Source organism: Canis lupus, chromosome 23 (assembly GCF_011100685.1).
Source record: "Canis lupus familiaris isolate Mischka breed German Shepherd chromosome 23, alternate assembly UU_Cfam_GSD_1.0, whole genome shotgun sequence".
Lineage (NCBI taxonomy): Eukaryota > Metazoa > Chordata > Mammalia > Carnivora > Canidae > Canis > Canis lupus.
In genome coordinates this window covers 44,666,739-44,682,214 of record NC_049244.1, presented here as the reverse complement: position 1 = coordinate 44,682,214, position 15,476 = coordinate 44,666,739, and the positions used below count along the sequence as shown (strand labels likewise).

The window sequence follows — 15,476 nt, the reverse complement described above, 5'->3', positions numbered from 1 at the left end:
TGTCCCCACCCTCAGAGATTCCCAGTTTCCCTAGGGCTGAATCAGTGTGTGTGGTTTGAGAAACCCACAGGCCACTCTCCATTGAGACTCAGATGATCCTGGAGGCCCTCCACCATCTCCTAGGCCTGGCTTTATTACAAAACTCAAGGAAAAGATACTCAACTAAAAACAAATATTCATGTGCTGGCTTCACAGGCATGTTCTGGATGCCCTCAGCTCACCTACCCGTCAAGGGAGCAGGCCAGCCCTTCTGAGCAGCGAGACCCACATCTTGAGCTTCAGACCATGGGGCTGGCATCCCGGGAGCTGCCTTGTCTGAACATGGCAATGAGACCTGGGAGATTCCCTGGTTTGATGAGGGACTCCCTAGTTTGAACTAGGACTCCCAGATGGGGATGGGGGCATCGAGGAGAAAGGTCAATGAGGGTGAAGGTGAACTCCGTTTTAACCATGGGCCAAGAAGCTTATATTTAACCCAAGAATAAATTGAGCTACAATCCAAAGTGAGGAGAGAGCCAGGAGATTGTATGATGACTTACCAACCACTGCTCCTTCTCTCCGCCTTTCTGTTGTTGCAGGAGCAGGCCCTCACTATAGTTTCTTTTTTTATATATATAAATTTATTTTTTATTGGTGTTCAATTTGCCAACATATAGAATAACACCCAGTGCTCATCCCGTCAAGTGCCCCCCTCAGTGCCTGCCACCCAGTCACCCCCACACCCCAGCCTCCTCCCCTTCCACCACCCCTAGTTCGTTTCCCGGAGTTAGGAGTCTTTCATGTTCTGTCTCCCTTTCTGATATTTCCCACTTATTTTTTCCCTTTCCCCTTTATTCCCTTTCACTATTATTTATATTCCCCAAATGAATGAGAACATACACTGTTTGTCCTTCTCCGATTGACTTACTTCACTCAGCATAATACCCTCCAGTTCCATCCACATTGAAGCAAATGGTGGGTATTTGTCGTTTCTATGGCTGAGGAATATTCCATTGTATACATAGACCACAGCTTCTTTATCCATTCATCTCTCGATGGACACCGAGGCTCCTTCCACAGTGTGGCTATTGTGGCCATTGCTGCTAGAAACATCGGGGTGCAGGTGTCCCGGCGTTTCATTGCCTCTGTATCTTTGGGGTAAATCCCCAGCAGTGCAATTGCTGGGTCGTAGGGCAGATCTATTTTTAACTCTTGGAGGAACCTCCACACAGTTTTCCAGAGTGGCTGCCCCAGTTCACATTCCCACCAACAGTGTAAGAGGGTTCCCCTTTCTCCGCATCCTCTCCAACATTTGTGGTTTCCTGCCTTGTTAATGTTCCCCATTCTCACTGGTGTGAGGTGGGATCTCATTGTGGGTTTTGATTTGTATTTCCCTGATGGCAAGTGATGCAGAGATTTTCTCATGTGCGTGTTGGCCACGTCTATGTCTTCCTCTGCCTCGCTATAGTTTCGAATAAAGGCCAGCTCCCAGCCTCTCAGCCTGGTCCAAATCTCACCTTTCCTTGAGGACACCTGCTTCTCCACCGGCAGGGGTGCAGAGAAGGCTCCCAGCAGCCACATTTATTCAGTCCATACATATGTGAGCTCGGCCCAGCCTTGTCCACTGTAACTCTCATCCTTTAGAATCTGAGGTTGATGGGTCTCTTGAACAGAGAAAAATGTGAATTTGTTTGGACTGTGAAAGAGTGAAATGAATCTGCGTTAGGAAGAATGTAATTACTGAGAGAAGAGTCACAAAGGGGTGAGATGGAGAGGGAAGACATTCTGGATTTCCTAGGAGTTTGGTTCCCCTTGTCCATGTGTCCTATTACCCCATCTGCACCCTACCTTTTAGTTTATAATTAATGTCCCTTTAGTTAAGGTAGCTGCAACTGGCTTATGCTACTTAGACAGCTGACCCTTAAAAAAAACACGGGTGTGATCTGCATAGGTCCACTTAACACTCAGAATTTTTGGATAAATACCTTACAATACTGTAAGTGTATTTTCTCTTCCTTATGATTTTCTTAATGACATTTTCTTTCCTCTAGCTTTATTATAAGAATACAGTATATAAAACATATAACACACAACATATGTGCTAATCGACTGCTTGTTTTCAGCGAGCTATTATTCAACAGTAGACTACTAGCATTTTGGGGAGCCAAAAGTTACATGTGAATTTTCAACTGTATGGGGGAGTCAGCACCCCAAACCCTTGTGTTGTGTAATCAAAAAAGCTCTAAAGACTATGGCTACTATATATGAATAATTATATCTTTCATGTTCAAACCAGTGAGAGTGCTTCCCAATTAGGAGGGAAACATTGGGATGCAGGGGCAGGAAGTCTGGGTTTAAATCTTCCTCTTAGAATCCCACAACCACACAGAATCATAGATTATTGGCATTAGTTCTTAAAGATAACTCATTTCCACTGCCCACTAGCTAGATGAAAATGGGAAGAGTTATTTTTATTTATATTATTTATTTTTAAAAGTTATTTATTTATTTATTTATTTATTTATTTATTTATTTATTTATTTATTTATGGGAGAGAGACACACAAACACACACAGAGGCAGAGACACAGGCAGAGGGAGAAGCAGGCTCCATGCAGGGAGCCCGATGTGGGACTCGATCCCAGGATCCTGGGGATCACGATCTGAGCCAAAGGCAGATGCTCAACCGCTGAGCCACCCAGGCATCCCGGAAGAGTTTTTAACCCTTGTGGATTTAACTGTAAAATGGCCATAAAGAGTAGGAGCTGAACCATTTACTCTCTTGAGGTTTCTTCCAACATTAAAACCTCTGCTTCTGTGGTGCTTGATATTATCAAAAGGAGATCCCCCTAGAATCATTCTTGAAGCCACATTCTGCACACCACATGGTCAGGAGAGCTCAACGCAAGAGGTCATACCAGCTGCTCACCTGAATGACACGCAAAGCTGAACACTTTAAAATTTAAATGTGACAAGTGCCAATTTTGCCTAACTTTCCAGAAGACATTTTTGCTTTACTTAAAAGCAAATAACCTTAGAACTGAACATTTTCAACTCCCCTATTTCTTTGAGCAGAATTTAGCAAACACTTATTACTGAGCGGTGATGAGGATACACATTAGTGTCTCGTGGTCTGACTGGTGCTGGATGGGGCTGTGCTCAAGGACAAGGTGGGAGTGATGAGCCAGCCTGGGGCCGAAGGGGTCACGGAAAAAGCGACGAGTTCAGCCAAGGTAACAAAGCCGGGTGGGGTGGACCATGGCAAGAAGGAAGAACAGGGCAGTGGGACGGTGAACCCAAAACATGGGGTTGAGAACCAGGGTCCGGGGCTCAAGGCCTGCAGTCCTGTGGTGAGGTAAAGACCACCCTTTCCAAAGGTTTTCGTGCACTGAGGCGGATTCCGGAGGGCAGGAGGGAGGTAAAAGTGAACTTTTGATACCACCGTGCGAACTCCAGTGTCTAAAAATCAGTCACAAGAGATCATAAAGGGATCCACTGCGTATTGGCGTGATGGAACCCCAGAGAAGTAGACCTCATACATCAAGGGAGTAGAGACATCTTGCCTGGACAGTGGGCTGATGAAAATAGTAAGTGATAATAAGTAACATTTATTGAGTGATCGCTAAATGCCAGGTACTTCATGCCTTGCACACACCGACTCACCTTGTGCATCACAGCTCCGTGATGTGGGTTCTATTATTGTCCTGTCTCAGAGGCCACGGTGCTGGATGCGTGGTGCTAACAGAGTGACGTTCCTGTGGAAATCCGCCTGCCTCGAGCTGAGTGGGCTGGCGGTTCCAGGCCTCCCCGCCACACTCAGATTTCCATCCACCTGCTTCCTCAGGCCAGTCTGGATCACGGCCCCACCTCTGTTAGTTGGTTCCTCCCAGTCCAGGAGTCTGCGTGACTAACCCCAAATCTGGTTATGTGTCCTGCCCTCCAGTTTTGGCTCAAATCCTTCAGACTCTGTCCGCAGCCTGAGCGACCAGATTCGCCAGCCTTGCTCACCTTCCTCTTCTAAACTAACGACACCCCATCTTTGGCCTTTTGTCTCTTCACTCAAAGGGGCCCCCTGTCCTGTGCCGAGGACGGGGCCCCTCCAGGCCTGGCCCCATCCAGTCACCCTGTCCTCCCATAGTCTAACCTGGCCCGCACACCCCGCTATTCAAGGGCTGAACTTACCTGGAGCCCGACCCCTCCTCTTACAAGGCAGTCACATAAGAAAGCCAGCCTAGGGGATCCCGGGGTGGCTCAACGGTTTAGCGCCTGCCTTTGGCCCAGGGCATGATTCTGGAGTCCCGGATCGAGTCCCACATTAGGCTCCGGCATGGGGCCTGCTTCTCCCTCTGCCTGTGTCTCTGCCTGTGCCTCTGCCGGTCTTTCTCTCTCTCTGTCTTTCATAAACAAATAAATAAATAAACTTAAAAAAAGAAAGAAAGAAAGAAAGAAAGAAAGAAAGAAAGAAAGAAAGAAAGAAAGAAAGAAAGAAAGCCTAACACCCTTTCCCTGCCTTCAGATGCAAGCCTGCAAATGCTGGCTCAGGAGCTGGCTGCGTAGACCACGGGGAGACCCCCAGGCCTGATCAACAGCCGGGGCCCCCCACTCATTCTGGGTCCTCTCAGCCTTAGCGACCTGCTCTGCTTGCCAAGTCCCTTTCCCTTCTGTTCCTTTCTTTTTTGCTTTTTAAAATCTCTTCTTTGGGGCAGCCCATGGTGGCTCAGCGGTTTAGCGCCACCTGTGGCCCAGGGCCTGATCCAGGAGACCCGGGATCGAGTCCCACGTCGGGCTCCCTGCACGGAGCCTGCTTCTCCCTCTGCCTCTCTCTCTCTGTCTCATGAATAAATAAATAAAATCTTAAAAAAAGAAATAAAAAGAAATAAAATTTCTTCTTTGTTTAATCCTCCCCCCACCCCACCCCAACCCCCAACCCCAACGTCCCCTCCCATGCTTTAGGCCTCCCGGGGCCCTTCCGGCATCACCCCAGCCTGAGAGCAACCCTGAGGCATCCTGAGGTGCCTGAGCCCTCTGCGGCCACGAGCCACCTGTGTGTTGGTGCCACGTTTGCCTCGGGGGCAGCCCCGGGAAGCTGGCCGGAGCGACGCGGGGAGAGGAGCGGCTCGGGTCGGCCCTGCGGGCGGTGACGTCGGGGCGGCCCGGTGCCCCAGGGCGCCCCCAGCAGGTGGCCGAGCGCCGCTGCCCCCGCGTCCCGGCTGCGGCCGAGGCTGGTGGCGCAGGTGCAGGCCGGGCTCCCGCGGGATGCTCCCCCCGCCCCGCCCCGCCCGCCCCGCCCGAGCCCAGGACCAATGACGGCCGCGCGGGCCCGCACTTAAGAGGGGCGGCCGGGCCCGACAGCGCCCGAGCACCCCGCCCCGCTGCGGCCCGAGCCGGGCGCCGCCATGTGTCCCCGCAGGTGCGCGCGCTGCGCCGGCCACTCGCTGCTGTGGCTGGCCGTCCTCTGCCTCGTGGCGAACGTCCTGCTCTACTTCCCCAACGGGGAGACCCGATACGCCGCCGAGGGCCACCTCAGCCGCTTCGTGTGGTTCTTCTCCGGCCTCGCGGGAGGGGGCGCGCTGGTGAGTCGGGGCGGCCGGGCCGGGCCCGCGGGGGGCGGCGGCGGGGGCGGCGGGGGCGGGGGGGGGGCCCGGGCAGGTTCGCCCCGCCGCCGCCTCCTGACCCCGAGATTCTGGGCTCCTCTTCTCCTTCTCCTTCTCCTTCTTCGTCTGTCCCCGCTTTCCAATGCAGGTTACACAGAAAGCGAGGTAGGGCCAGCGTGAGGATTTTATTAGACGTTTTGCAAAATCCACACTGCCTGGTTCCAAATCCAGTGATTTTGGTCTCTCAGAAGATCGAAGAAAAGAAGAAGAGAAGAGAGAAGAAGAAGAGAAGGAGAGAGAGAGGGGGGGAGAGGGGGAGGGGAGGGGAGGGGAGGAGGAGGAGGAGGCAGGAGGAGGAGAAGGAGGTGCGGTGCGGGTGCTGCGGGGGGCGGCGGCGGCTGCTGGGGGCGGCGGAGCGTGGGATGCGCCGCCGGGGCAGGCGCGGCTCTCCGCCGCCGGGGCGGGGGTCGGCTTTTGTCGCGGCTTGTGCGTGTTCGTGGCGGGCAGCCGGCCGTCTCCGTGTCGCCGAGCGACGGGGGTGCGGGCGGTGGAGGCGGAGGGTTTAGAGCGGGCGGGGCCGGCGCGGCGGCGGCGGCAGGAGGGGCGCGGCGGCGGGCGTGTGGCGCGGGGCGGCGCCGCCGGGGCGGGCCGCCGCCGGCGGTGTGGGGTGCGGCGGCGGTGCTTGAGGCGTGCTTTGCGGCTTTCGGCGGCGGGCGGCGGGGGCGGCCGGCGGCTGCGGCGGCGACTGCCGCCGCCGGGGACGGCGCCGGCGGGGCGAAGGCGGAGCCGGAGCAGCCAAGCATAAGAACGAAGCAGCCGACTGCCGCCAGGGGGCGAGGACGGGGAGGCGGGGCGGATGCGGATGGAGGGAGGGAGGAGGAGGAGGAGGAGAGGAGGAGAAGGAGAAGGAGAGAAGAGAAGGAGAAAGGAGGAGAAAGAAGGAGGAGAAGGAGAAAGAGGGAAGGAGAGATGACGGAGGAGGAAGGGGAGAGAAGAGGCAGAAGAGGAGGCTCAGTATTAGGCGAGGCTTCGCCATAGCATGCTCCTTACCTCTTACTTCTTCATCTACCTTCCTCTCTCTCTGAATTCTTACCATTCTTCCTTTCTTCTCCTCCTTCTCCTTCTCCTTCTCCTTCTCCTTCTCCTTCTTCTTCTTCTTCTTCCCCTCTTTTGAATGCAGGTTACATAGAAAGCGAGGTGGGGCTAGCATGTTGATTTTATTAGATGTCTTACAAAATCCACACTGCCTGTTTCCAAATTCACTGATTTTTATCCCTTCTTTTGAATGCAGATTACGGAAAGCAAAGTAGGGCTAGCGTGTTGATTTTATTACACATCTTACAAAATCCACACTGCCTGTTTCCAAATCCAGTGATTTTTGACCCCCCCCCCCTTTTTTGTCCTTTCTTTTGAATGCAGATTACATAGAAAACGAGGTAGGGCTAGAGTGTTGATTTTATTAGACGTCTTACAAAATCCACACTGCCTGTTTCCAAATCCAGTGATTTTTGTCCCTTCTTCTTCTTTTCTTTTATTTTTTTGTTCCCTTCTTTCGAATGCAGATTACATAAAAAGTGAGGTAGAGCTAGCGTGTTGATTTTATTAGACGTTTTACAAAATCCACACAGCCTCTTTCCCCAACCCAGTGATTTTTGTCCCTTCTGTTTTTTTTTTTTTTTTTTTTTTTTGTCCCTTCTTTTGAATGCAGATTACACAGAAAGGGAGGTAGGGCTAGCGTATTGATTTTATTAGACATCTTACAAAATCCACACTGCCTGTTTCCAAATCCAGTGATTTTTGTCCCTTCTTTTGAACGCAGATCACACAAAGCGAGACATGGGTCTGGTGTATTGATTTTATTAGACGTTTTACAAAATCCTGTTTCAACTCGCAGTGAACTACCTTGCGGCTTTGCTGTCTTACTTTACAGCTAGAAAACAGGTATAGCTTTCAAATCAGATTGAGAGACTATAGGGTTTCTCGTACCAGGGTAGGTAGGCATTTAGCATCTGCTCTGGGGAGCTGGGAGGACGCCGCCAGTTCTGTCTAAATCAACGGAGTTTTGGATTTAGATTCTCTGCTGTTTATTCTCCAGCATCTGTGATAGAAATGATCATAAATCATGAGTGTATTGCTATTTAGAAAGAACTATAAATTTTCTCCTTTATGTAATCCTGGGTGTGGTGCCTTGGGAAAAAAATCCTACAGTTAGGAGCAGATCAGGGTCTGAAGCTAACAGTGGAATGTGTTGTTTTTTCCAAGGTTTGTTTTTAATTGAAGCTAGAGGAATTTGCCTGCCAACCTGGGAGCCGAAAGTATTAGCTTCAACCACAGCATGGAAAGAATGTGGACAAACGCGAGTTTGCCACTGGAATTGCTAGGATTGAGAATTCAAAAAAGACTTTTTTATGGAATTGTTCATACCACACAGAATATTTCTCTTGGTCAAGAGAACATTTAAAACATTTAAATTTAATGCATTATTATGGAGCATTGTCATCATTTCCAGATAATCGTTTGTCCTGATTCTAACATCACACCTGCTTAGGCTTCTTTGGATCGCAAACTTAGAGTATTTATTTTATTTAAAGAGCTTTACTGTGAAGGGACAACTATACAATCGTATCATCAAAGAAGAAGTTCAGCTTTATTATAGGGTGTCTTCATCTCTCCCATTTACAAAAAAGTTTCGGTTATTCTATCAGACTGTTAGTATCATCAAGGTTTTACAAGGGGGAAAAAAGTCAGATTTAAAGACAGTTTAAGAGTTTCAAAGCAGAGTTCCCTCTGGGATTGTGCTATCAACTCTCATGGAAGAAACACATTTATAGGTTACTGTTTGAATCCTCACCCTAAAGACTGCTCTGACACATTACATGCAAACAAGCAGGTACTCCACTTAGAGGGGTTTTGTTCTCATAATTTAACATTCTTTCTGATATGTGGTGAAGCTAACCCAAAGCTATTCATCACTGTCAGAAAGAAATCTGTTCTACCAAAAAATGCTAGCCTGATCCCCAACACAGGCTTTGATCTAGGGAAAGGCAGTGACTTTAATGCCTGTTTTCAAACCAGATGTTCCTGCCAGCATTTGTGTTCATCGGCCTGGAAGAGGACGACTGCTGTGGCTGCTGTGGCCATGAAAACTGTGGCAAGAGATGTGCGGTAGGTCCTCCAGCCCTGGTGGTGGAAATGGTCCCTGGGAGGTGCCCAGGGCCACTCTGGCCTCACTTCCACTCTTTCTCCTCTTCCCAGATGCTTTCTTCTGTACTGGCTGCTCTGATTGGAATCGCAGGATCTGGCTACTGCGTCATCGTGGCAGCCCTGGGCTTGGCGGAAGGACCACTATGTCTTAATTCTCTTGGCCAGTGGAACTACACCTTCGCCAACACTGATGGACAGTAAGTTCCCTATTGGCCATACGTTCTCATCCACCATATGGTATAGTGGCAAACCCATCAAGGTGGAAAGGTACAGTCATCCGTGCATCCATCCACTCAACCAGGTGTCTTTGCACTGACTCAGGACCAGGCGGTGGTGTCAGAGCATGGATCCCTGACCTGGAGAAGCTCTAAGTGCTTTTTAATGGATTCCCTGAGTCAGCCCTCATGATACCCTGTGAGGTGACTTCCACTATTACTCCCATTTTACAGATGAGGAAAAGGAGGCACAAGAGTTGGAAGGAACTTATTCAAAATCACATTGCTAAGAAGGACTATCCATGTGAACCCAGGCAAGATATGAACCCAGGCAGCCTGGCTGTATAGTTTGTGCTCATACAGTGTGTCCACTATACCAGAACAATTAGCTGATTTTACTATTTTGTAAGAAAATATTATGGAATCCCTACATAATATGGATGGAAAGCATATGATTTTAACCAAAGCCCATGGTAGATCATATTAATCCCATACACACATTCACATATATAAGCATATACAACAAACACTTTATTTAAAGTGATCAGACTCTATAAGACAGGTCTTTTTTTTTTTTTTTTAAGATTTTATTTATTCATGAGAGACAGAGAGAGAGAGAGGCAGAGGGAGAAGCAGGCTCCATGCATGGAGCCCGATGCAGGACTTGATCCCAGGACTCCAGGATCATGCCCTGGGCTGAAGGCAGGTGCTAAACTGCTGAGCCACCCAGGGATCCCTGTAAGACAGGTCTTATCCAGAACTTTAAAATCAGGATAATTTAAGCTCTGTTATTTTATGTTGATGCTTCTTATCCATTATTGAGAAAAAAAAGAGCTGATAGAAACTGATACATGTGAAGACAAATGAATGACATCTTTCTCTGAATTTTGAAAAGTTTAGTTATGAGGTTCATGAGTGAAAATACTATGAATAGTGAGTTTCGATTGCCTTTATGTTAATACTGTCTCCCATGAGTTGTATAGCATATAGTGAGTTCATAAATCATGAACATGAAATTACATGGACCTGGATTCCATCCCAGCTCTGCATTTCTCCCTCAGCAACTAGGAAAAAGTGGACTGAGCTCTGTGCTTCTTAGTTACTTCATCTGTAAAATAAAACCAGGGGCAGTTGTCAGGAGGATTAATGAGTCAAAAAAATGGATTTGTCACAGAAGCTGACATGCTCTGAGCATGGCCTCTGTTAGCTGTTAATATTATTTCCTGACTTACAACCAATACAGCTCTAGGTAGCCTCTAAAGGAGGAAGGAAAGGAAAATGAGCACTTGGAGGGGTTTGAAATTTCAATGGTCAAAATTGTTAGTGATCTTGATTCAACTTGGTTCAGAACACACTGAATGTACTAGTAGAGATTGGTTATTCACGTATGCACAAACATACGAACTACTGCACAAGCCCATCTCTAAGAGATCCTGATGAGTGCAACTGGAATGGAAGGAGAAGCGAGAGTATTTCTAAACATGTTTACAGCTGTTTGAGTATACGCCCCTTCCATGACCCACCCCAGCTTCTGTAAGAAACCTTCCGCTTCCATCTCATTCGTCACTTCAACCTGTCCAAGGATTTCAGTATGGGAAATAACTAATGGTCACAAGCCAGTGATTAATTGCTCAATAGGCAAGTGAGGCCAAAGAGTTTTTTTACATTGTGTCCTACAATTACAATTTTTTCCCCCACTGATATGCAGAAAGACAGGGTCATAAGGACAGAGTTCTTTTTTTTTTTTTTAATCAACAAATTGAGTTTCTGATCGGCTCAATGAACCATTCAAAGTTAGGTCTCTAATTCCAAGCCCTTTTGTTCTGCTGCTTGGGGAAAAACTGATAAGAGTTATACCAGACCTCTTTGTGGAATTAAGTCTATTGTAGATTTTCCCACATGATTGAATCGTATTTCATTAAGAATCCAAATGCTTTATGATGTCGCAAAGGCTGAGATTCTAAGAAAATAATCAGAGAGAGAATTTATCAGACTATAAGAATATTCAGGTACTCAGAAAATCTCCTAAGTCACATATAATGTATATGACTTGTATGTATGTGTGTGTACATGTGTGTGTGTAGTCATATGTGACTTCAGCATGGTTTGCTAACATTTCACAAAGTGACTTCAGATTATTTATCATTCAATTACTTTTAAAAGTGTTGAGTCCCTACTATGTGCCAGATACTGGTCTAGGGTTTATACCATACAATGATGACAGGTCTGGTTCCTAGCTTTATGGAGCTCAGACTTGTGGAATAGTTACACCAGCAGGTATCTTCCTGGCCGAGGTTAGGTGCCCTTCCTCACACCTGGTGTATTGCGATTGCGTATTATCTCCTCCCTTAGACGCTCTGCTCTTCCAAGGCAAAGCCCATGCCATGTTCACCATTATATTCCCAGCCCTGGCTTGATGTCTGACTCACACTGCATGCTCAGCAATCTTTGTTGAATATTATGTTTGTCATTGCAATAAGATCTGGGCTAAATTTCTAACTTTGTGAAATGACTCGGACTAGAAAAAAGTTGATATGAGTCAATGAATGAATTCATTTCTTTTTTTCTGAACAAAAAAGTACCACACAGAAAGTAACTTATACAACCCATTAGGTGTGGTCATGTGTTAGAAGTTTCTTTTTTTATCCACAGGTACCTTCTGGATACCTCCACATGGTCCCAGTGCGTTGAACCCAAACATGTTGTAGAATGGAATGTCTCTCTGTTTTCTATCCTCTTGGCCCTCGGTGGAATTGAATTCATCTTGTGTCTCATTCAAATAATAAATGGAATGATAGGAGGAATATGTGGCTATTGCTGTTCTCGCCGACAGGTAAGAACCTGTGTGAAAATGTCATAGCCTGGCCCTGGGGTCTTCAATTACTATAATACACCATTGTTTTCATCATAAAGAAAAAAAAAAGGCAAAAAACATTTCTTCCTACATCATCTTTGTGGCAAAGCATTTACAGCATTCAATTTTGCTGTCAGTAATATGCTTCCTTGAGTGTCATAGTCACTGGGTACCTTTCTGTTTTTTTTGTAGTTGGCTCTGTGTGTGGGGGAAAATGCTGCCCATAGACAAAGTGTCCCCTCATGAGCAAAGTCATGGCCTCTTTCACTACCCCTGCTCTGGCCAAAGAGATACAACTTTGCTTGCTCTCATGTTCCCAACTAGTATTACACAAATAGTAGTCAACATTCATTGCACTGGGGCACTGAGCTAAACTCCCCTTTCAGATGAGACCATGGGTCAGAGATTAAGCATATGTTTAAGATCATCTAGTCTGGAAGAAGCAGGCTTCAAACTCTGAGTCATTTTATGCCAGAGCTCCTGCTCTTAATCTGTATGCAGTACTTGCTGTTCTGTTGGATTTTTTTTTTTTTTTTTTTTTTTTTTTACTATTCTTTCTCAACAGAGAATCACAAAAATGCCCAAAGAGCTAAAGACAGAGAATCACTAGTAACCTTTGAATAGCAGCTTGTGAAAAGCCTTTCAAGGTGGAAGAAAACCAGGAAACACTTGTTTCCTGGGGATAAGAATTCAGAAAGAAGTATGCATTTGTTAGTAGCAGGGAAAGTTCTTGTTTCTATATCCTCCTTAAAAAAACCCCCGTGTATTAATGAATTGATGGAAGTTCAGCTTTGGTTGAATTTCAGAGGGTTTGCTTTATGCATTATTCTGTAAAACAGGATTAGGTAAACAGAAACCTAATTTATATTTGCCTAGTCATTTACCCCCTTGGTTTGAGGTCTCTTAACTTTCTTTTAAAATAAGACAAAACCTAATGAAAACTGAAAGCCCATTCCTACCATGAAAAGCCTTGCTGTAAATAAATGGAAACTTTCTAAAATTTTTGAGGAAGGGTTAAAATAAAAATCTGGTTTTCCTTATCAGGCAAGTACAGCAAGATTAATAATTTCCTTTGGGAGCCTGCCAAATTTCCATGAAAACAGCACAGTGGGAACCCTTCAGTATGAAGTTGTTTCCAGGCAATATGGTGGGGAGAGGCAGAGAAGAATCTCAGAATTCTCCTACTGTAATTTATCTTTAGCCTTGAATTCCTTACAAGGCAGAGATTAAATTAGGGGAGGCCCCGCTGGTCATCAGCAGTTGTGCATCTTGGGAACAAGCGTAATATGTCAATGACCACAGTTGCTGTAGTAGTTTGGCAGAGTGACCCTCCTCTCTGAGGGGGAAGGGGAGCAAATAGTCCCCCTGGGCTTCCCATCTGAGTCACAGTAGGCATGTCTGCTTCTCAGACATGCGATGCAGATCTGCTACCTTTATTTTTAAGACAAAAGACACTTTCAGAGGGCAGGGTTTTTAGTGTAGATGAGTCAAGTCTGTAACTTGGTAGCATTGAATTGGGAAGGTAACCCACATCCCGCCCACTCCTGGGTGAAACTCCCATGGCATTATCTCTTAAATCCTTGAGATTAAAAACCTACCCCAAACACATTCAGAGCCAACCAACCACCACCAGTAAGCTGCCTTTTCCATGGCCCTTTCCTGCAGCTTCTCAGAGAGGACAATGGAGTGTGGTTTGTTTAGGCAACATCTCATGGGCATTGTCTAAGCTCCCAGGTGAAGTTGACATCAGCCCGCTTTATGTTTGCTTCAAACAGGAATTTTTAGGACTAAAATGGCATTGTTGTCTGTTTAGCCTGATGGTAACCTAATGCTTATCTCATTTTCTTTACAGCGATATGACTGCTAAAAGAACCACCCCAAGACAGCACCGCAACCTTCCTCTATTTCATTTTTAATTTATATATTTGACTTGTATTAATTTGTAAAACTTTGTACCAGTGTATCATACTCCACATAGTCTACTTTTATAAATGTGTATAAAGACTGGCATCTTCATGTGATGTCAGTGTTTGAGCGTAGCAAACAGACCTTTTTCTTAGGATAGAGAAAATAAATTAAGCAAATTAATAGACTGAATGACGGTCGGTCCTCAGGGTAGCTGAGGTAAATGCTGGCCTGAGTAATGTTTTTGAGAAGCGTTGTAGGGATAAATATCGCGTTCCTGATTACTACTATATGTGCAAGGGTTTATTAAATGAAAGATTTCTAAGTGGCCTTTTTTAAAACCATGAAGGAGAAAATCCAACAACTTGAAAAGATGTGTTCTTTTCACTGTTTATATGGTATTTCCCACTCATGTGCCTGCAAATCTCTAACAAGAGGCCTTTTTGAACTGTTCCGTGTTTTGTGAGAGAGACACTTGCCCAGAGCTGGAGGGCCGGTTGAGAGTGCCCTGAGCTAAATGAAGGAGTCAACACAAGCAAGGTTGCCAAGAGTATTGCCAGATCCTAACTCTCTCTGACAGGTGGAAAACTTTTTGTCCTTTGAAGATAAGCACTAAGGATCACGTAGTTAAAAAGAAGAAGGCCTGGATGATTGGAGAAAAAAAAAAAAGATGGGAAATGGAATAAAGCAGTTTTATCAACATTATGTGAAAATGGGGGAGGGGGAGGGAGGGCAGGAGGACCATGAGGAAATAGCCCCAAAACTTGATGGTTGAAATACAACAAAATAAATATCCACTGCTACGTTTTCCCCTGTTTCATTGTCATTTATTTATTTATTTATTTATTTATTTATTTATTTATTTATTTTTTTTTTCTTTTTCATTGTCCTTTATTTAAAGCTCCTCCACTTGGGGAACCTGGGTAGCTCAGTGGTTGAGCATCTGCCTTCAGCTCAGGGCGTGATCCCGGGGTCCTGGGATCGAGTCCCACATGGGGCTCCCCGCGGGGAGCCTACTTCTCCCTCTGCTTGTGTCTCTGCCTCTCTCTGTGTGTCTCTCATGAATAAATAAAGAAAAATCTTTAAAAAATAAAAACAAAGTTCCTCCTCTTTCTCCCAGCCTGCAGGTTGTGTAGCCCCTATTTGTTGGGGCTTTGTGTCTTCTGGGTCTGGGTTTTTACTCTATTTTGTCTCCCTGGTCCCCTTTCTCTGCTTTCCCTGCATTGTTGTTGCTCTGCTTTCCCTTGGGGTCATCATACCACTTTGGCAAAGTTCCTTTCTACTGGCTGCTCCAAGCATCAGGCTCCTGGGGAGGGCAACAGATATTTCCTCCCTTGATATTTTCTATCTATTGTACAGAGTTAGGCTCTTTTAAGAGACAGGATCCCTTGATCTACTGAGACTCGTCTTCAGAAGTTTTCTGCTTTGGGTGTTTATGGGGCTAGGCAATAGACAAATTAATAAAGAAGCTGCTCGGGCTGTTGGATAGCAGAGCTTCTCCTGTGTGCAAGGTGCCCTGTAGTGTCCTCCAGACCAAAGGATTCTCATCTGTTTTGTGCCTCTGTCTCCCCCTGGCAGTCCGATGAAGACTGTTGACTCCTTTGAAGAATACTGTTTACAAGTGCATAAAATAGAGGTGCCTGTTTGGCTCAGTCGGTAGAGCGTGTGACTCTCAATCTCAGGGTGTGAGTTTAAGCCCCATGTTGGGTATGGAGCCTACATTTTA

The 15,476-nt window shown here is 46.4% G+C and overlaps 1 protein-coding gene across 1 annotated transcript; it reads left to right on the top strand.

The window, feature by feature from the left end:
- The first annotated feature begins 5,322 nt into the window (after positions 1–5,322).
- TM4SF1 (transmembrane 4 L six family member 1) lies at positions 5,323–14,437 on the top strand. Its single transcript, XM_038571187.1, has 5 exons — positions 5,323–5,551; positions 8,648–8,737; positions 8,828–8,973; positions 11,644–11,824; positions 13,698–14,437. The coding sequence occupies exons 1-5, from the start codon at positions 5,375–5,377 to the stop codon at positions 13,710–13,712; spliced, it is 609 nt and encodes a 202-aa protein (XP_038427115.1). The 5' UTR covers positions 5,323–5,374; the 3' UTR covers positions 13,713–14,437.
- Positions 14,438–15,476: the final 1,039 nt, after the last annotated feature.

Excerpts from the sequence above, each read along its gene's own strand:
- TM4SF1 (XM_038571187.1), top strand. The coding sequence starts at position 5,375 with ATGTGTCCCCGCAGGTGCGCGCGCTGCGCCGGCCACTCGCTGCTGTGG. Across the intron at positions 5,552-8,647 it reads TCGCGGGAGGGGGCGCGCTG|ATGTTCCTGCCAGCATTTGT; the intron begins GTGAGTCGGGGC and ends TTTTCAAACCAG. Across the intron at positions 8,738-8,827 it reads ACTGTGGCAAGAGATGTGCG|ATGCTTTCTTCTGTACTGGC; the intron begins GTAGGTCCTCCA and ends TCCTCTTCCCAG.